Below are 22,103 nucleotides of genomic sequence, written 5' to 3' on the forward strand. Positions count from 1 at the left end.
CCTGACGTTTTACAATAAAAGCAGAGTCATCTTCAGGAGTGTCTGGCAAACCTTACTGAGTAATCTTGTTGCTTTGCTCTCAGAAACCAGGCAGTGTGTTCACCGGAAGAGATCAGAAGAGCCAGGATCACATGTTCTAACACTTAAATCAGATTCCTTTGCGAACCCATCAGGGTCCTGGAGAGTGTCAGGGACTCTTTAGTTAGATGCCTTCGTTCCATCCTCATCCAAGGAGAGGCGACACCGGCTGGTTCTCCTTGTCCTGAGACCGGCTATTCTCTAAAGGGAGCTGCCAGAATTTCTGTTTGTTTGTTTGTTTGTTTGTTTCTGAGGATATTGTATAGTGGGTTGAAGTGTGCTGCTTTGGGTTGAGCTCCAAGGGGCTGTTACCTCCCAAGTCATTCCAACCCTCTTAAGTGACTCAGTTTCTCTCCCGGGCTGTCTCATACTCAGAGATCTCAGAGTACTAAGTAACCAGCCTTAATATGCATGTCCCTGAATGAGTCAATTATGGAGTCCTGCTTGTCCTGCGGGGGATGACCCTCTGACATCTCCACGTAGATTCTTAGTCACCTAAGAATACCCCTGGGTCAAGCTGGAGGCAGTAAATGCCCTTATCTTCGGAGCTGAACAAGTCTAGACTCTTTTATCCAACCAAAGGTTTTGGTCGGATTCTCAGTAAGCAATTCCAATCAAAAAGCCCAAATTAAAAACCAGCCGCCATGTCTTCCCTCCTGTCCCTGAGTTATCTCAAGCCTTATCCTTAGCCTGGGTTATCTCGATTCTTAATCTTTAGTGCCACCTCGAGGATTCCTTCCCTCTAAGAACAGCCCAAATACAGTCAGGGCCTCCTACCTGAAAACATGGAGGTCCAGAATTCCAAGAAAAAACCCACTCGACTTCACCCGATGCAAAGCGAGGGGCGAGTGCGGCACAAATTGGTCACAAGTGCCAGAAAGCAAAATCTCAACGGATTAGAAAGCGCCCCGAAGAAGGTCAGGTTTGCGGCTTATTTCATACACTAGAATCACAGGGGGAGATGTAAGAAGGCGTGAGATCCAGCAGTGGCGGGTTAAGGGGGCGGGAGAAAGCAAAGGGGGGACGTGTCTGGGGTCGGATGGAAAGAGAGAAAGTATTCTGGGAATGAAGGATTCTGTGGCCTCCTGCTCCAGTGCTGTGGCTGTGCCCTCAGGAGTTCAGGAAAGGAGGTCACTCTGACATTTCAAAGGTATGTGATCTTAGATGCGAGATGATAGACTCACTTAAGGTAAAGACTGACCTTTGTCAAGGAAGCCACAGGCCTAGGATGCGACTACCCGCCACGACCCGCTTGTAGTCAGGGATTTCTATGTTCCAACCAGCCTGAAAGGTTACTTTCAGGCTCTGAAGTTGTAGGGCCGCCATGCTGGCTTCCCCTGGGCTTGTCAGGTTTAGTATGTGGCCCCTTTTTCATCCACAAAAGAATTCTGGAGCTACTCCAGAGGACAGAGGATGAGAGGCGCGCATGGGGCGGTGCTGGGGGAGACGTGGAACGTGGCGAATTTTAAACCGTTGGCATCAGAAGCGCTGGTACAATGTCCATTGGACGAGTCTTGTCGGGTATTTGCATCACACGTGTTAGGCTCGAGAGAGGTCGGAGCTAGAGATTTGGAATGGGGGGGGGTTCTTTTAGATAGGGGACAAAGTTTTCCATACGTGTCATTAGATTTATGACTGGCTATCATTAGATTATGACACAATCTTAACAGGAAGAGAGTTGGACCTAAGTCTTCATTCAGCAAAGTCTACCGATTGAGGACCTCTGTGTCCCAGAGCCAAACCAGGGGGCGCAAAGTCCTGCGAGCCCAGTGAAGCGGAGTCCACGAGGTGGCCCTCTGATAGGTCGCTTGTCTTCTCGACGTGCTCCTCTCGAGTCCCAGGTGGCAGGGCTGCCTCTGTGCCCCCGCAGCCCCTTATCCTGGGGCACCCCGTTCTCCCGACTGTGGGCAGGCGGCCCTCAGCCCCGCCCCGTGTCTTTCCTCCTTTCTGCCCTTTCCCTTGTAATTCTGAAGCCCAAACAGCCCGAGGAACAACATGACAGGCAGGCGATGGAAGAGCTGGCAGTCATACTCCAATTTTTGTCTGAAGCTGTGGAATGTGACTTCTCGAAGATCTCCAGGAGGCTTTTAGCATGAGTTTTCATTGAGCAATGAGGGTGTGTTTTGTAAAATGTCAGCAATTCGCTGTGATAGGGTTTGTAATACAAAAACGTGTTTGCCGAGGCTTCAGCTAGTATTACTTGGCAGAGCTTCTGTGATCGATAGCAGGATCACTTTTTAAAAGGTTTATTATATTCTGCTAATGTTTATTCGAAAGAGATTACAGTGCTGCATGAAGAATAGCCCTCGGTCAGCATATGAAGAGGAGATTCTCTCTAGAAGGCAGTTTGCGTGCAAAAAACTCACAACTTAAGCTATTAACTTCCTCTGACTGACAGTTTTGAAATGGCATTGTAGGGGGAGAAAAAATGGTACATGAATGTTTCCAGACATCGGATTAGTTAGATAAATGAACTTTGAGTTGGAAACCAAGCTTTCTAGTTAACAAGGACAGTGCGTGCTGCTTCATGGCTGTGTCTCGTAAGACTAGGCAAGCCGTTCTAGAGAAGCAATGCCCCGTACCATTTTCCAATATTGTAATGTCCCTGACGGTCCCAGCAAGCCAGTCTTAGAAAGTATGATCTTTAAAATATTTCACTGCAGAATGAAGCGCATTCACATATTTCGTGCTGCACCCACATGGGTCTTTCAGAAGCTTCTATCTCCTTCTTTAATACTGGTCATACACACACAAGCTCTCCTTCCCATAAGAAAGAAGGGAAGAGCCACGTTTTCAGTCACGTCCTCAGGAAGTGGCCCCACACCTGAGCCATAAAACAGGCCCCCCAGCTAACAAATGTGTAATAGTTCTTTTGGAAAGCTTGTATGCTTAAAAAGGAAAAAAAAAAACTCATTTATGATGCCCATTTAGATCTAAATACAAAAAAGCACAGAAGGGTTGCATTTGGGTAAATAGCAATAAACAATAAGCGACCTGGTCTTTCGTCACTGTCACGCCGCGAAGTAGCAGTTCCGCGTGGGGCGGGATCCCTGTCATAAACGCGCGTTTTCATCGTGTCACGCGTGGTGGTTTCCGAGCGGACGTTCCGCCCTGAGGATCTCACGGCAGTCTCTCTCTGACTGTCAGTTTCCCGTCGCTGCAGTGACAAACTCCCACCATCGTGGCGGCGTACGACGGCGCCCACTCATCATCCGTCTGTCGTGAAGGTCAGAAGTCCGGTGGCCTGGCCGGGTTCTCTGCTGCACATCTCACCAGGCGAAAATCAGGGCATGAAGGCATCAGGAGAGGGTGTGTTTCTTGCTTATCTGAGATGTTGGCTGAATTCAGCTCTTTAAGGTTGCAAGGCCAAGGTCCCTCTGTGCTCGCTGGCTGCACACTGAGGGCTGTTCCCAGCTTCTAGAGGCCACCATGTTTCTTGGCTTATGACCCCCTTGCTCCATCTTCGAAGTAAGCAAAACGGGTCGAGTCCTTCCCGTGTGGCTTCTCTCTGACCACAGCAACGAAAGGACCTTACGATGACATCGGGCCATCTGAGTACTCCAGGGTCATCTCCGCCGTCTCCCTTAATCACATACGCAGCGTCCCTTTTTCCAAGTCAGCTAAATGCATTCGCAGGGTCCAGGGGTTCATATGAAAACATCTTTGGGGGTCCACGATTCTCCCGACCACACTGATAGACGGGACGAGCATTTGTTACCCCATTTTCCTGGTGAGGAAACTGAGGCCCAGCAGAGTTCAGTGACCGGCCGGCAGTCCCATGGCCCGAGGGGCGGCATCCGGCCAGTCCGTGGACAGATCGCCCGCTTAGGGTGCCCCTGGAAGCCAAGCAGGGGCTCGGTGACCTTCCTCCGGGCTGCTGGGGGTAGTTTGAGGGTGCGAAGTGGCGCTGGGTCCAGCACCACCATGAGCTCTGTTTCATGCTGACACTCACGAGGGCGCTGCTGCCTCGTGTGTGGGATGACAGGACCATGGTGACAAGGCTCCGGGTGGTCCTGTGACTTGATTGGGTGCACGGCTGATGGGCCCATCCCATCTCAGCCATCGGCCTCCTGCCCCAGGTCCTGATGTTCCCGAGCCACTGGTAGGTGGGTGGACGCAGGAGTCTGTCTGTCCTTCCTGCTAGTAGACGTGTCTGAAGGCACAAAAAATGGGAGAACAGTCAAGGTCAGAGGACGCAGTGTCACAGTCTGGTGGGGCCTGGCGTCAGCTCAGCCCTAGTAAGAGGCTGATTTCAGCAGCATGACCTTACCAGCTTCCAGGCCTCCATGTCACCACACAGCCCAGTTCCCAGGCCACTGGGTCACTCACTCTGCAGTCCAGGGTCCCGTCTCCAAGCCCAGGGCAGTCAAGAACCATTAAGTGGCAGATCAGACGTCATCAAGTCCTTCCGACCCTGATTCTGTCTGCCCCGTCTTGGCTCCGGTCCCTAACTCTGCCCACCCCCTTGCTTATTATGAAGGATCCTCTGTCAAGTCACTGTGTCCCTTAGGGACGTCAGCCTCCAGGGGCGAGGCCGGCAGCCCCTCTGGGTCAGAGGGCCTTCCGCTCAGCTGCGGCTGGGGAGGAGAAGGCAGACGTTGGTTCCACAGCTCCTGAGGTGACGTCTAGAGCTCCAGGGTCTCTCGGCTCCCCTCGCAGTCAGCGTTGTCTCTTCCATCACCTACCACCTCTGCGCCTGTATCCTGTTTCTAGGTGACCCTGTTCTGGATGTTGGGGACAGAATGTGGAACAAGGCGGAAAAATTCCCTTCCCCAAGACATTTCTATTTTACTAGGGGAAGTGGACGGTCAACAAGTAAAAGAACCACACCAGTAAATGATCACAAATGACGAAGTATTCTGGGCAGGGAGAGAACCGGGCGTCCAGACTGAGACCTGGTGGTGGAGTCCCACACTAGGAACCCGGGGAGGACCCTCCCCGAGGAGGGGCGGCAGGCACCGAGGCCTGGCAGCCAGTGGGGGCCCGGCGCGTTCAACAGTGTGTCGGGAGCGTGGCGAGCAGACGGGAGAGGCACGCAGCGACGAGACCGAGGCCTGAGCGGAGGCCAGACGCTTCGCGTCGTGAAGGCCACAGTTACTCTAGGTACAGTGGGTCACCACTGAAGAGTTTTCAGAAAGAGCCTTGTTATGGAGCTGGAGGTTCTGCTGGAGACCCAGCGTGGGTTCCCCGCAGCTTGCCCTTTGTATTGGATGGGGGTACCGCAGCAGAACAAGGATGGAACTTAACACCAAGATGTGTTAAGTTTGAGAAAGCTGCACTGTCGTGTTCGGCCAGACACTTCCTGTTAAGTGATGCGGTTATCCCCTCTCTCCCCTGTGACAACGCAAAAGCGAGCTCCAGGACAGACCCACGTCTGCTTCAGGAGCGGCCGTTGTCCTCACGCGGTCACCAAGCACGAGGAACTGTGACCTGAGGGCAGACAGGCGTGTGTGGGGGAGGCAGCGTTTCAATGAGCAAATAAGGCTTTCGGGCGCTCTGGCTATATAATCTAAAACGAAATCTGAAATGTTTGCTGCGAATGTCGGCGTCGGCACTCCTACAAGCAGCAACAACATGAAGAACTCACACCAAGAGCATCACGCATGTGAAAGGTTGGGGTGGCTGTGCCTTTCCGCGGCGTGAAGGGAGAAGGGGCCCCCAAATCTGTGATCACATTGCACCATGGAAATGCAGCAGGAAAAATCTGCACCGAAAGCAATCCAGCATTCGAACACAAAAATGCTTAAAAACTACTTTGCATACATATTTTAAAGGCAGTTTTTCTCTAAGCTTAATTCATGCCAGTTTCCATCAGAAGAAAATATTATTAATAAATAACTCATGAATAAACACCGCGTATGTCCCTTATGCAAGAGCAAAAAGGCCCCCAGCCAGGGACACGCCATCACGGTGCTGCAGGGCCCCCCCTTCCTCGCCGCGTTGTTCCGCAGTGAATTCAGTCGTGTTCCCTTATCAGCTGCACGGTGCGCATTATCTTCCTGGCTGTGAAACCAGCTCACTGATATTAAAGTGGTTATCAAGGTTGCCTCTAAATATTCAGAGCAATAAACGACTCCCCCGTGCCCCGTGAATGCCAGCGCTGCAGTCCGAGGCATTCGTTTAGTGCCGGAGTGGGGTGCAGTTATCTCAGAGTCCCCCCTGAATGCAATATTTTAATATCGTTCTGCTTGAAAAATTAAGTCCCTCTGAGCTTCCAGTGTCGATGGCTGGAATGAGCGACCTTGGCTCTGAACTGACCACTGTCTTACACCTGGTCACCCAGAAGTCGTGATGGGCGTAAACTTGGTTATCGACCCTACATTTTATTCTTTTAATGCAATTTCCTCCCTTCTGCCGGCTAACTGCCACCTTATTTCAACTTCATGGTCAAGTTCATATTTTTCTAAGTCATTGAAAATTGCCTATTCTTTAAGGACATAGAAACACCAAGAAAATGATGCCATGCATCATTCCAGCCATCAGAGAAAAGAAAGGCCGTAAGCGTCACTACATCCACAGAAAGCCGCATTTACTGACGCAAGATATTTGCAACCATCACGGTGAAATAATTTAAATTCAAGTTTGGGCAAGCTCCCGATCGCACAAATGAATGAAGGGCAGCACAGTATGGATAATGCCGGGAAGAAAGATCACCTGTAGCTAGTCGATCAATCACTTTTCAGACGGCTGTTTATACTTCTGGTTAAGTCGGATGGGCTGGCCGAGTGCCCTGTCGGAAACCCCAGAGAGAGCGGAGGGTGACTGAGGGTCCGGGTGACAGGCAGCTGGGTCCTGGCCAGAGCCTTCCTTTGCCACCTGCCTGGGCAAACCACCTGGGGGTCCCGCCCTAACTCATTTCTGTGAAGAACTTCTTCACCAGACACCAATCTTTGATCTTGGACTTCCAGCCTCCAGAACATGCAAAAATAAATATTCGTTGGCTAAGCTGCCCAGTCTGTGGCGTGTTACAGTAGCTGAGGCCAACAGGATGGGGCTTCTAAGATTCTGGTAATGTTTTGCTTTTTCAATTGGGAATCCTGATCATTATTTTATTGTTGTCGTTTTAACTTGTACTTATGCATTTTATATACTCCTTGGATATATTTTTTCCAATAAAAAAAAAATAGGAGTATAACGATTGCCAAAACATTACCGGCCTATTGATTAGCATTTAATTGATTTATTCAGCAAATGAAATTCTCTAAGCATTCAATAAAACACACAGTTCCATTAGGGTAATCTAGCCATCATTTTTAAGACAAGGATTGCTGTATTTAATCAGCACTGGTTCATTATGTATAAAAATCAAAAGAAAATGGAATGAATACATGCTTTTAAACTAAGAAATCTCATGTAATTAGTGCTTTTGATTTAAAATAGCTCTCTGTTTGTCTCCATTGATTTCACCTATATCATTCAGATCTCAACTAAAATACATGGATGAAGATCTTTCTGCCTCCCGGGGGAGGGGGGGGGTAAATATATTCGTTTGAAAAATGTACACATTGGAATGTTATAACAGCTCCTGTAGGGACTTTATATGGAATCACTACAAATGTTAGTGTTTAAACTAGCTCGATTCCGTGGGGGAATAGAAGCGTACTACAGATATTTCATTTTTGCTCACAAATATAATTGTCAGAATTTCTGTTTAAGATAGTGATATGTGTGTCAATATCGTAGGCAAACACGATTTGTGGTTAAAATAAGTAAGTTATTTACATACGCATATAAAACACGTGCAAATGTACATGCATACACTGGGTACATCTTGGCAGAATAATGATGCATTTTTTGCTCCAATATTTCATTGTAAACATAATTAATAATTTTTGTTTTTCTAAGATTTAATTAATGAGTACAAAATACAAAACCTGGAGAGAACATTCTATGTGTTTATTAATTAAATCTAAGCATCAGAAATACAGGTCTTAGAAACACTTTTACACACTATATTAAAATTTTTGAAAGTGATGTGTTTAATGTTGCATATAATAGGAATAGTAATATTAATTTTAAAAGTTCAACAAACACTCAGAAATCCATACAATTCTTATAAGCACCAGACAACATCAAAATATAGCAGTTAAGAAGTATGAGTTTTACAAGATCACCAACTGTGTAAAACAAGATCTGTTTAAACTCAGAAAATATACACAAGCATTTCACGTATACGGAAATTAGTCAGTTTAACTCTCTCAAGCTTAAGTAACTACTTAAAAAATAGTATCAGCCATCAATTAAAGTTGAGAAGAGGCTTCTTAAAGCACATAAATGAAACTTTGGGTTCACAAGGAATTCTGTGCCCCGAAGGCACCATTATTTAGAACAGGCTGTTATCGTTCAGGCAGCAGTTGGAGAACACGAGTTTTAGGTCTCCATCACGGACTCAGAGATAGACAATGAAGATGGAAATCCCCGTGAAGACAGAAAAGTCCTACGCTGCGCTCTCCAGCACAGCCACGTGTCGCTCCTGAGTCTTGAAATGTGCCCACTGCGACCGATGAGCTCACCGCTTTCATTTTAATTAATTTAAATTTAAATAGCCGTACGCTGCCACATTAGACATAGGAAACTGCAGAAAGATGTGTGAGGGGCTGACCTAAAAGTAAAGTGAAACGTGTTTAACCCTTAATGGTCCTGCTCCCATGGACCTGCTCCTGGCGTTAGTCCACGCAGGTTCGAACGTGTTGTCAAAACTCACGTGACCTTCAGCGGTGGTTTTTGATTCATTTTCACTGCTTATTAATGTTGGATGTTGGAACTTAGATCCCTTCTCTCTCTGTCTTTTCTTCCCCGCCGTCTCTCCCATGCGGTTAGTGAATGCCCCGTGCAGCTGAGATGCTATGCTGCAAAAAAGCCTTTTGAATCCGGAGTTATCATGACGCCTTTCAAATATGGGATATTAGAAAACGGTGTGTGAACTTCTTCTTCTCAGATTGTGAGACGAGCGTACAAACCAAAAGAACTTGCGAAGCAAAGGCAGATGAAACCGATGCAGTCGAATGCACGTTTGTGGGTGGTGACGACGTGTGTAAAAGGCTGAAGGGCCACTTGTGCACTAACACAGTGCTGACTGTGGCGGCCAGGTGTGCCTGAGTCTGAGGTACCAGTTCCGGGTGTGACCCAACGCTCCTTTTTTTTTTCCTGGCTTTATTGAAATATAGGAGACAATTAGTTGTTCATATTTACATTGTACAATTCCATGAGGGTTTTTTTTTTTGCCCCCGATTATGGTTGCGACATGATAATATATTACTTGCATTTGAACAGCACTTCGTTGTTTTCAAGCCGCTAAGGAATCTAAATTTCTCCCCTGGGCTGCGATGGCCTTTGCAGCTCCGCTCTGTAGGTTGACTGCAAGCTTTGTGAAGTCACCCCCGCCCTGCCCCGTCACCTCATCCTGGGCAAGCAGGCCACACCGTCAGGCCAAACACTGAAGCCAGCTGAGCGCTCTTAACACGTGATCAGAAGGGAACACAGCATTCGTTTTTAAAAATAAACATTAAAAATGTTCAGTTCTCTGAGTGAGAAATGCCCCGTGGATATGGAGAGCCCCATGTGAGGCATGTCGGCCTGGGTGAGGGAGAGCTGCCCTTGACGGCCAGTCCCCAGAGTCACTGAGGGAACACGGAGGAGGGAAGCAGGGGGGCTCCGTTCGAGTACGCTGGGGGCGGCTGATAGATCTGTCCTGGGCAAGGACTCAGCTCCGCAGGGGTGTGTGTGGCATATCGGACCACCCAGGTTTAGGCTGGAGAGAACTGGGGGAAGAGGTGTGGGTTAAGGGACCTGCTACCGGGGTATGTTCTTAGGGCAAGAACTTCCGGGGCAGAACAGAGAATACAGGTACTTGCTCCGCACTGACACGTGGCTGAGGCTTCCAGGGACCCAAGGGAGATGAGAGGGAGGGCGTCTGCCTAGCAAGAGGAAGAAGAATTTAGTAGGGCTGTTGGCCTGATTCATTCATTCCTTCATTCACCAAATATTAATCGAGCTTCTGTTATTAGTCTGGCTCCTTTGCGGACATGTTAACAAGTGGACCCACGAATGAGCATACCGAATTATCACAAGTAGGAAGGAAATTCTTCCTCACAGGGAGGAAGAGGACAGGAGACTGGAGGAGAGGACACCTCGGGTGGGGGAGAGGGTACACATGGATCGGGGAGCGAGGTGAGGCTTCTCGGAATTATCCACATTGAAGCCGGTACCGAGACGAGCTGGGAGGGCCTCAGTCCAGGTGGAGGGGACGACAGGTGCAAGGACCCGGGGCTGCGGAGGAGGTGGGCGTGTCTGAGGAGCTGGCGAGGCCAGAGAGCCTAGAGCCAGGTGAGGGAGGAGGAAAGCGGAGTGGGTGTGGGGCGAGGCGAGGGCCCCGTTAAGAGCTGGCATCGTACCATCCAGCGGGCTCCTGACAAGCAGGGGCGGGCGGACGAGGCTGTCGGTGTAGAGATCGCCTTCCACTGCCGTTGGAGAATGAATCGGGTGGGAAACGCAGGGAGACACGGAGAGGCCCGGGGTAGAAAGGATTTGCGGTAATCCAGGTGAGAGAAGACAGGTCTGAGCCGGAGCCGGAGCCGGAGCCGGTGCCGAGGCGTCACCAGGACAACGGGAGCTGTGTGTCACAGGGCAGCACAGCAGGACCAGTTCCTGGGTCAGGTGGAGCCGGTGAGGGAAGGGGGGTTGCAAGGAGGACCTCAGATTCCTGGCGTGAGCAGTTGGGGAAAAGAGGGTGCCCTGTATAGAGATGGGGAGACCGAGGAAGGAGTCGATCATGGGAGAGAGGGGTAGAATCCAGGAGAGCGCCACAGGTGTGTGGCCGAAGGGAGAGATTGCAAAGGCTGGAGCACGGGTCACGCCGGGGCCATCTAGGAGGGTGACGCATTTTTCCAGACTTGTCCTGCCGTCCTGGTCTCCTCCACTTGGGGTCTCAGAATGGTCCCCATTCTCTCCGTCCACTGAATATGTCTGTGGAGCCGATTCTGTTACCAGCAAGTCAAAGTGAAATATTTTTTTCAACTGTCTTTTCTTATTTATCTTTCAGAATCATCCAGAAGTGTTGAATTTTCGAATACAACTGGAAAACAGAGAGCTGATCATAAATCTGGAAAGAAACGAGTGAGTCCCATTAATTCTCGTTCGTTGCATGATGTGGGAAAGTTAGGAACGCGTGGACTGAACGTGCTGTGTGATGAATGTCGGCATTTGGACAAGCAGGGCTGAGCACGTGGGTTCGTGATGCAGATTTGGATTCGAGGCTGGAATTAACTTCAAACAATGATCCGAAGGAAAATTAAAACTTTTTGTCGCTCTAGAAAAGCACTTTCTAACTCAGCTGGTTTTTCTCATAGCTCGGATGTTTCTTTTTTTCCAAAGCCTGATTTTTTCAGGATCACATTTAAGCATCCCCTTTCTGTTCCAATATGGTGTTCTGTAATTAGTTGACTCTTGGCAATTCCTGGGTTATATAAGGACAGACAGCTTCAGCTGGAGAGAAATGCTTTTCTCCCTGAGAAATTCCTAGAGTTTATTTTATCTTCCCAAGTTTGTCTCCAGTGGTATAAAGTATTTATTTTATCTTTTTATTTAAAATTTAGCCCCCTTTTTTTTTTTTTGCAAAATTATATAAATTTCCAGAAAATGGTATTATATTTGTTTCTGGAGCACGTGGGTATTGTTACATATTTTGTCTGTTTTCCCAGTATAAAACCGTCAGCTTTAAGGCAGAAGTCGTCTTTTACACAGCATGGCTGTCCCCGTGGGTTATGGATCTCCCCAGATCTAAAGAACCCCTCACTATTCTGTCCGATTAGGACCAGAAAATAATGAAGCTCGTCTTATAAGCCTTCTGTACTTAAAGCTACAAGTCAAGTTCCCAGGTCCTGTTTCCTTCTCTTCCAAAACTACCGGTTCCTTGGCCTCACCTGTCAGTGAAATGCTAGGATTTCCTTTGTTTCTGTTGCGTTTCGCTTTGCTGAAATGACGGCCTCACTGGAATGAGTCCCGCCAGCGATATCTAGACCCCAAATCCTGCCGCTTGATATTTCTTGCATAGGTTCCCGTCCCCACCGCGCTTTCGTGAGGAGTGTGTGGGCTTTCGGTCCCCCTCGTGACCTGATGACCTTATCAGGCACACATCTTGGGTAATCAGGGAGCTGAACAGAAACCTGTATGTCGATTCCGATACGTCTCTCTTAGCACAGGAAATATTTTCAGGCTCTTTATTTACGTAAGAGTATTGTGGGCCATTTTAAGTTTTGTGCATTTCTGTTCGTATGTGGTTTTGAAAACATCTCAGTGGATAAAACTAGGTATTCTTTGAAAGAACAAAAGAAGATAAGGCTCTCGGTGGCCGAGCGTTTCCGCCATGGAGGTTTGGGACCGGCAGTTGGATTCGGGAAGCGTCTTTCCTACGGAGGGCTATGGCAGAGAGCGTGAGTGGGGCCGATCCGGCACCTTCAGACTGTGACGATTGCAGGTAGAGGAGCAGAAAAAGACTGAATAGAATCCTCAATTATTTGTTTTTGCTGCAAAAGGGATACATGTCCAGCGCTATCAGAAAAAAAAGGAACAAAGGAAAGACCAAAAAGAAAAAAATGAGCTCCTACTACCAGACCCAATCCTGGTTAAGATTTTGTGGATGTTCATTCAGCTTTTTTTCTTGTAAATCAGGTGTGCATCTATGTCTTCCAAGTTCCCATCGTGGTCTGCGTGAAATTCACCCTACTTCTTCATTCGGCTTTATGATGGACACACCTTTTCATATCAAAACGCCCTTCGTAGAGCCCTCTGGTCCTTTGAGCCTATAAAATGGCTTAATAGCCTTGTTCATGGTTCTCTCTGAAAATGATTTACCTTTCATTAAGGGGCAGAGCCTAATGCATGTTGACTACCAGGCAGTGGCTAATCTGTATAGAAGATCATTTTAAAAGGCATTTCAATTTGCTCACTCCTGATTTTGGGTCTTTCACAAAATAATCTCAAAATCAGAAACACTGAAAGCACAAAAACTCTCTCTTCCTGATTTATTCCTCTCTTCCCAACCTTACTGTCAACCTACATTTTAGGAAATAGATGGAGAATGTTTACTAGAACCTTCTATAGCTTTATTTTAATCATACTACTTGTACCAATTGTAGAGATTTCATTCTGATAAAAAGGACATTTTTTTATCATTAGAGCATGCCAATATTATTATTTTAATAAAGCATTCCCAAAAATACTTCAACATAACAATATTTTGGAAAAAGTTTACATGTCTGTTTTATATGGACTTCGCTTTTGAGACTGTGAATACTGAAAAATCTGTTTTATAAGTAAAGCGAAATGCTTGTATGCTACTAACTCTTAATGCTGTCGGACTCAAAAAGTAATTAATGATGAGTATGAAATAGAATTTTTACTTTGCATAGCCTTTGGCCCAACGTATCCAATTAGAGAACTTATCCACATGAAGCTACAGGCACCCAAACATCAAAGAGCAAGCAAGAGTCATTTCAATATTTATCAACCAGCACAGTGGAGAGTCTGACCAATCAGCAGGTCAGCTGGTTGGTGCCCTGCTTCAGTGCTACAGGCTGGGAAGCAGCCCTGTGTGCACGGATGTTCACTGCAGAATGTTTTACCTCAAAATGCATGAGTAGGAGATTAAGTAAATTACCACTCAGTTCCGAAATAAAGCACGACACAGCAATGAAGGAGGGTGCTTGAGATCCTCATTATGAAAACATTCATGATATAATCAATGTAAATAGCATGTTAGGTAACAGTTTACATTTTAAATGAGACGTGTACATCTGTCTGAGGAGTAAGATTATAGAAGGCGTTGGCTTTCCTTACTGTCTTCACGTTCTACAACAAGAAAATATTATTTAAAATTAGAACTTTTTACATCGAAGCGGGGGAAAGCTGCGGCAAAAACTTAAATACGTTTGAAGAGAAGAACGTCGAAGTATTTATTGCTCATAAGGAGGAAACGCTGCATTTTAGGGGGGGCCTCGCTCAGCTTTCAAAGGGTGAAGCAGCTCTACCCTCCGAATATTGGGTATTTAACGATCCAGAAATCTGTGTTAATGAAAAACCTGCTTCGAAATCAAGACTGAAGTAGATGGTGGCCTCGGCCCCTTAAATCATCAGAGCCATAACCTGAAGTTAAAGCCGAAAGAATCGCCGCGGCGACCCCCTCTCAGAAGCCCTTCCTGCAACCTCCCCCGCCCCCACCCCGCCAGGAAGTGGAGCCGAGCTCATGTCACACAATCGTTTCGGGGACTCTCATTTCTTTTCCTTCCAGCATCTCTAGTTTGTGCGGAGATCGGGTGCTGCTCACTTAAGGTCTGTGTCTGTGGAGCCATAATTAAATGTGGAAAGAAAGTGTAGGCTTCCGTGGAGACTGTTCCTCAGTGTCGCTGTGTGCCAGGGACAGGGACCTGCGGGCACCCGCTGTATGACGCCTGTCTCCACGTGGCCCCCGCGGACTGTCAGGCCAGCCCCAAAGCAGGCGCTCTGCACGAGCGCATCTTTGACCGAAACTCTTTCTCCCCGGGCCGTGGAAAGGAGTAAACAGTTGGCGAACGCTCAGGAGAGAATGGACAGAAATCGATGAGCAATTGCACGCGTGGCGTAGGGAAGGGAGGGTGTGCAGGCCAGTGTGTGGACACGAAAGGCCAGAACAGCGATGCCTTCGCTCGGCAGAGGGGACCCTAAGGACGGAGCAAGACCTTGCCCCTTTGAGTGGTTGTCAGGGACGTGGCTTATTGTGGGTGTGGTCCTGAGACTCTCAGAGGAGGGTGGACATTTGGGCCTGACAGGATCTAGTTTGGATGTGACCTGGGGAGGGTTATCGCATGGAACCGAGTGTGGCATTTTCTATGGGAGCCGTGGGTATTTGCGGCCGACTGGTACAGCAGTGTCTGGGGGCTGGGGGCTCGAGAGCCTGGGCAGGGCGGAACACAGCAAGGCCGTGGCCATGGCTTTGAGAGTATGTGAATAGCTGTCACGACCCAAGGCCGCATCAGAGCTTCGCGTGAATTCTGGGTGGGATCCTTGTGGGGACGCCTGTGGCCTCCAGGCTCCCTCCCAAGCCCCATTCCCTGTCCTTCCTAGTTTCTGTCTCCTTGAAGTGGCATGCCTCTTTGCCAGGAGCAGATCAGAGACTATGACCCTCCTTCAAGTCCCGGGCATCATTTTGGGACCACGAGCATCAGAACAACCCGGGGAGCTTATTAAAAACGGCAGACAGACCCCTGCCCCCACTTCTCCCTGCTGAATCAGAATCTCCAGCTGCAGGGCCTGGCAATCTGTATTGTTAACACATTCCTCAAGGAGCTATATTCGTACTTTCATCGGGCCATTATGAAGCTATCGAGGAAATCCCTGGCCTCATGAAGCTATTTCAATTTAGATTAATTTAAACAAAATTAAAACTTTAGTCCCTGGTGTCACACTAGCCACAGGCCAAGTGCTCAGTAGCCACAAACAGCTACAGGAACATTTCTGTCATAGCAGGAGTTTCCGTTGAACAGCTCCGGGAAAGTAGGGGACAGCCAGCTGCCAGATCCATCTAGCTTGGGGTTTCTGTCTCAGCTGATGCATCACCTCAGGGACTGTTTCCTGGGAGGGAGAGATCACACCTCTTATGGCTGCCTGATTCCCAAGGCTTCCCACAGCGTGATCGGCTCCCACCTCTGCCTCAGGGAATGGGGGAACCGGCGGGGCCACCTCCGCTGGGTGACAAGTAGGGAAGGGACAGTAGGAAGTTCTCTAAGCGTGACTGTGGACTCACGGAATTGACGCAGACTCCACAACAGCAGCCATCATCTAGGGCAAGCGCCTTCCAGTTTGAGTTACTATCTCTCAGCCTTAACATTGAAGACTTTTCTAATTGGACTAGATTTTGCTCCCTGAATAAGAACTATACACTCCCTGGAGCTTCTCTCTTCATTTCAGTCTTTGAAGTGACACGGCCATCGGAAAATGTCAGGACACCGTTTTTAGAGGTTTTGTTCCCCATCCTGACTTCAGCTGAAAATGCCCACACTGGTTAAGGTCAACCTTTTCAGAACGGTGTCCCTTCGGATTCCAGTTTGGGACGGTGGCGTCCCTGAGTGGACTTCTGTGCAGACTTGAAGATGGCAGCCGGCGTGGAAGTGGGGTTCGAGTTTAATTGCAGCCCTTTACAGCTTGCGCTGCAGGTTTGTGATTTTCCGATGAAAACCCCACTGCATCCTCAGAGTTGCTCTCTGGAACGCTGCATCCCAAGGGGTCATAGGTTGTCCTGGCCACTTCCAGGTGGACTCTGGTGGCCGATGGGAGAGTCGGTGCTCTCCCGGCGGTTGTCACTTCACTGCCCCCTTCCCTGCAGTGTGGCCGGGGCTGGCTGCCAGGCTGCAGGTGTGTGCAGGCTCCTGTCTTTGTGGCAAGTTTCTTCCTGACTTTCTCCAGTTGTCTCAGCAGAAGGGACACGATGCTTGTTTGTGTGACATGCCGAGACTCTGCTTCTTCGCTGCTCACTTAAGACAATAAAGCTCACTCTCCAGAGAGCTTGGAACACTTTTGGCAGGTGGGTTATTTGCCTTGGGACGTAAACACATCTCCATTTTGCATTTGATGGCTACGCCCGAGTCTCTTTTAATATGAAGGTTCCCGCTCTCTCTTCTTGATTCTCACAGCTGAAATCTCGCGGTCTCTGCACATGAAGCCAGGTGGCTGGCCCAGCAGAGTTCTCTACAACGTCGATGTTGCCGATTTTATCCCTGTGGTGTCCCCTACACTGTCCCTCTGGCCCCTGTGCTTTCTGTCTGAGGTGTGTGGCCTCGAGTGGCTGCGCGTTCTGGTTTTTTGGCGGAATTACATCCGGGTGGCGCCGTGTCCTTCTCTGGTGTCAGGTCGGGAGTTCTGGGACCTCTGCTCGTCTCACTTTTGCGACGTGAGCTTGGAGTCCGGACATCGCCTGTCCCTTGGAGGGTTATTTCCACGCCAACGGCAACAGCAAATTAAAGCAACTGTTTCTCTGACAAGCAGATTTAGTCCGACTGAAGGAAAATGGCAGCGATTTTCTGAAAGACCCATGGCCCGAAAGGACTCAGAGGCTGGCCACGTGCGCACACGCACCTGAGAGCTGAGAACAATAGGAAGAGGGAGTAGATTTAAAACTGCTAAGACGCGGTCACCTCTTTCCTCTCGATGTGCCAGCGGATTTCACTGTGGGATGCAGTGGGTTTAACATAAGTAGAGAACAAGAGTTCCTTTATTTTGTGTGATTTCCTTCCTTATTAAAAACATGTGGGTAGATAGAAGATGATATAATGCCAAACCCCACAGCGTGAGAATTATTTCGGGAGATGATTTATTTACACAGAGTATTTTTCCCAACACTTCTGAGTCCACTTCTTCAGTTTCAACTGGCCTAGAAGATTTTGTTGATTAATTTCTTGGTTTTCTTTGAAAATATGACGGGCTCCAGTGGAGATTCGTTCCATGTTATGTTGGAGGCCGAGTGATACCCGCTTGCTGCAGAAATTCCCTGAGGAGACGTGGGATACGCTCTTTCTGTGTAGTTCGCACAAAGTTAAGAGTTATTAATGTTTTCAGTAAAGTCCAAAAGTATAAAACGTTAGGAGGTTGGTTAAATGAAAAAAAATATAATGATGTTGAGAACGTACTAAAAATATTATCCTTACAATTTACTAAATATTTAAAAATACATTTAAATTTTAGATTGCATTTATTATCTTACCAAATAAGATGATAACTTATGACTTGATTACAGTACTTCTTAAGTTCTATAAACACTTCTTCATCTAAAAGTCTGTTTTTACATTGGACCTATATAGACGTGACAGAAATCTTTTTGTTTAGAAAATTATTAATTCTAAACGGATGCCTTTTCCATTGAAATTTTTGCCTGTAGGCACCTAAATATAATCATTGTATTATATGGCAATATATTATTAATTAGTTCATCAGTTAATTGGTTTATGCCATATCATATCCCAGAAAAGATTCAAGGTTGCTAAAAGACACAAAAAATAATTCACTGACTTTCTCCAGGTGTATAGAATGCACAGAACTCAAATAAATTAATCCTCTGCATTTTACTCAGCTTTCGGAGCAGCTTCTAGTCTATATGGATAGAAATTATGAAGACGACCATTTGAGGAAGTACGATGTATGCCTGTCATTGTCTTACTATTTTTTTTTTTTATCTAAGAGCAAAAAGATTTAATCAGGTATGGAGCAGAACACTGAGCCATGTAAACCTCCGGTGTGTGTAAGCTGTGTGAGTTTGGGTAAAATAATTCACCCCTCTGGTCCTGATTCTCTTGTTTGTAATCCGAAGATAAGAAGGCCTTATCGGCTCAAGGACGGGACTGGATGGTTGTTCAGGGGCACATTTTCCCTCTAAAATCTGTGGCCTCAGGAACTTCCTGAATCAAGGCACGTGCTTACTTCACCCAGAAGGATTTCCGACCCGATCATACTGGGGGAGATTGTGTTTCTGATACTAGATGAGGAGTCGTGTGGACCATATTATGCTTAAGCACCGAGACCAGTGAAACCATTCCCATGCGAGCCAAGGTTTCTTCTTTCGCTGTATGTTAGAGAATCAGGGAACCCTTGATGGGGAGCTCCTGCCATGTGGCACTGAGCTCTGTTCCCTGGAGACCTGAGACTTCCGGGCACATGTCTGCGTCCAGAACAGGTCGTTCGGTTGGGACATTCAAACATGTTAAATTACGAATCCGAGAGAGATTTGCATGTTCGGGGGCAGCTCGTGGCTGACACAGGAGGTGAGCACGAAATTCTCACCCTATGGCATGGAGGTACCGCGGGAAGTGCCCGAGGGACCACGGGACCCCTTGGCCCAAGGCACAGGTGGCACTTGATAGAAGTCAGACGCCTTCATGACACACTGATCATGACTGACACCTTAATCTCCTTAAAGGCTTTAAAAATAATTTTAAAAAATATGGCGCTAGAAGAAAGGCACTGAGCGGTACCTACAGGATGTTAGTGACGTTCTGTTTCTTCAACCGGCGATGGCTGCCGGAGTGATCATCTCCGTGTTCATTGTCACACTCCTCTGCATGTTCACGATAAGCCACGAAAGCACAACCCCACTTTGCGATGGCGAAAACGAACACGACTCTGTCTGTCTGCGAGGAGTGACTGTCTTGCTCGTTTTGAACACACTTGTTTTCTCCTTCCCTCCTGAACCCCGTGGGCAGAAGCCCTGACTGACGTGCAGAGGACACCGCCATCGGAACGCCTTTACAGAGAGGGATCGCCTTTTGTTGCCAGACACAAGAATTGACTAGGTTTTTTGATGAGCCGACATCTTTTCTTCTCTAATCATGGGATTCCTACAAGTGGAAATAGTGAAAGCAGACACAAATATTATATAGAGAGTAGGAGTTCTCAGAATGTATTTGTAATTAAATTTATATATTAACATGAACGTACATAGACACACATATGTTTCCTGATGTACTATATAATATCTATATGACATAAATATTGGTCGTTATAAAGCACGATGGATCATTTGGTTCGGTCGAACCAGTAACCAATTGTGCCATGCTTGGAAAAAAATCTTAGCTCAGGCTATACTTCTAGTAACTTTTCAAAGAATTCAGCAGTGGTGCAAAGTCGACCTATGCCTGAAAATAATCTATAGGTTTTGATTTAGACACAGAAATTAGGCTTCCTTAGAATGTGAAATTTGAGTGTCAGTTTTTTATAATATTTATATGTTGAGCATTAAAAAATATTATCAATCCTTTTTTATTAATGGAGAAAAGGACTTTTAATCTGAGATGTGTTTTGCCATTTTTATTTTTCACATTTTGGTCCTAAAGATACTCTCTCTATCACACATTCTGTTCATTCATTTATGTCTGTTCATTCAACAAACTATGTTTTCGACATCGCTTAACTCCACTGCCATGTGATAGAACAGTGAAGTTGCTTGTATGAGTTGATTTAAAGCAAATACTAGAGAGTATTAAGTTAAGATTTCTGATTAACGTAATGGGGAAATTAGATAAATAACGAACTGCTCTTCTTCTGCTCATCTTTGCCCTGCCTTCTTTTCCAAAGGATCGAATGATTCTTGCCTTTTTCTAAGTATACTTTTAAAAGCTTTAACCTTACCAGTAAATGTCTATATGTATGTATGTGTTTGTCCATCTACAGAAATATATAATTACATAGGCATTATACGCTACAGAATGATATATTTCCTGGTGCAATCTATGGGTGGTCTGTCCCTGTCACGGTGCCTTTGGGGTGGCATAATAGAGGCAAATGTCCTCACTGTGGTGTTGCCATAGCAAACCCAGTCCGTCTTAAGACTGATGGTCTCTGGTTTTGAATGACAGTTCTTCTGTTACGTAGTGTGGCCATAATCACGCGTCCTCTGTCGGCTTTCCGTGTAGCCTTCATCACAGCCGGACCAGTTACCTGAATAATTAACCGGCCTTAAGGAAAAAGTAGAATTGCATGAACCTCTACGTTTTCAGACTTTTTTGCTTCCAGTTTTTTTTGCTTGTACTCATTTCCCCAGTAGTCCAATTTTTCTAAATGAGAACCAGATGAAAAGCGGCGCATTAGTTCCGCCAATCTCTGTCCTCAGAGGAAGCTGTCTCGGTTTCCATATAGAATTTTTAAGTGTTTGGGGCTGTCCCTTTGGACTCTGCTGTGAACACTGACCGTTTTTGATTTATGAGAATCACGGGCAGAAGCGGAGAGCAACTTTGCAAATGCGAATTCGCCTCCAGGTGAGCCCGTGAGCACAGGTAATTCAGGCACCTTGCAATACCTATTCCTGCTTTCTCGGAACAGATCCGGAGAGCAGAGCAGAAGCTCCTTGGTTGCTAGGTAACAGATGTGGCAGAGCTGCTGGGGCCATTGTAGATGGTGAGGCCCAGGTGTCATCTAGCCACCTGGGGTACCAGCTGACCCCAAAGGCAGGGCTACCACCTTGGGGAGGTTTTCCCGGCTTTGTACATCCAGAAATTACTCTGGACAGACATCAAGAGGTGTGAATCACGATGACCAAACTCACATGTGACAGACGTCTAAACCAGAATTTATTCTCAGAAGCCCCGGGCAGTCACATTTACGATCAGGACCAGAACGAGGGGCAAGGGTGGCCGTCCAGAGGAGCGTGGAGGAGGCAGTCAGGTGGCTGGGCCACTCGCCGTGGAGCGAGAAGCTCGGACTCAGAGGCTGCGCATCACTTGCTTTGTGGGACGCTGGTCCAACACTTATCTAAGCCGGAGCTTCCTCGTCTATGAAATAGGAACAATACTCTGTGGAGTTGGGGCGGATTAAATTATGTGACCCCAGCCGGGTCCTGGCCCAGTACCCAGTCCATAATAATGCTCAGTGGATTAGCGTTACTTAATTCAGTGCAGAGTGAGGCACCCAAGAAGCCATTCCTGCCCCCATGGCCCCCTGTTCTGGGGGACGGGACCTTGGTGGCTTCTACATCTGGTATCTTTCCCTCTGCAACTGTGTTCGATAAAGCCTCCTTTATATATTCTTTTTTTTTTTTTTTAATTTCAACGGACATCCCACTTCTGGATGCCATTCAGAGCAGCCCTTTCTACTCTTAAGTGCCGCCTTCAGCCAGTTATCATGGCCACTGGACCCGGTGGCCCCTGATTTCAGCCGAGCGTCCCAGGTGTCCAGCCTCGCCTTCTTTCTTTGGGTCTGGGGGCAGCTCGTTCCCCACGGGGGACTGCAGTGGGTACCAGAACGCCTCCATTTTTCACAGTTTTGACTAGTATATCCTGTGGAGTAAATGTGTATTTCCTTTATTTCTATGTTCTTAAGTGACTCTTCCCTGTGGCATGTCACTGCTTCCTGCCACCATAACGAATGGGCGCAGTCTGTTTCTCTTAGTTTTCTTTTAAAAAAAATTTTCAGTATTAGGCGTTTGGTCTACCAAACCACACTCTGGAGTTTTGAAACTTTTTCTAGAAGGAGAGATAGCCAGCCAGGCCATCGTACTGGTTTAATCCTCA

At 47.3% G+C, this 22,103-nt stretch overlaps 1 protein-coding gene across 1 annotated transcript in view; it reads left to right on the forward strand.

The window, feature by feature from the left end:
• The window catches only part of LOC120581264 (disintegrin and metalloproteinase domain-containing protein 12-like), a 270,870-nt gene that overhangs the window by 70,091 nt on the left and 178,676 nt on the right, over positions 1-22,103 (forward strand). The window contains exon 3 of the mRNA XM_039836010.1: positions 11,120-11,193. Within this exon, the coding sequence (XP_039691944.1) occupies positions 11,120-11,193 (74 nt within the window). The remainder of the gene's footprint in view (positions 1-11,119; positions 11,194-22,103) is intronic.

This window comes from Pteropus medius, unplaced genomic scaffold (assembly GCF_902729225.1).
Source record: "Pteropus medius unplaced genomic scaffold, Ma_sr-lr_union100, whole genome shotgun sequence".
NCBI classification, from domain to species: Eukaryota; Metazoa; Chordata; class Mammalia; order Chiroptera; family Pteropodidae; genus Pteropus; species Pteropus medius.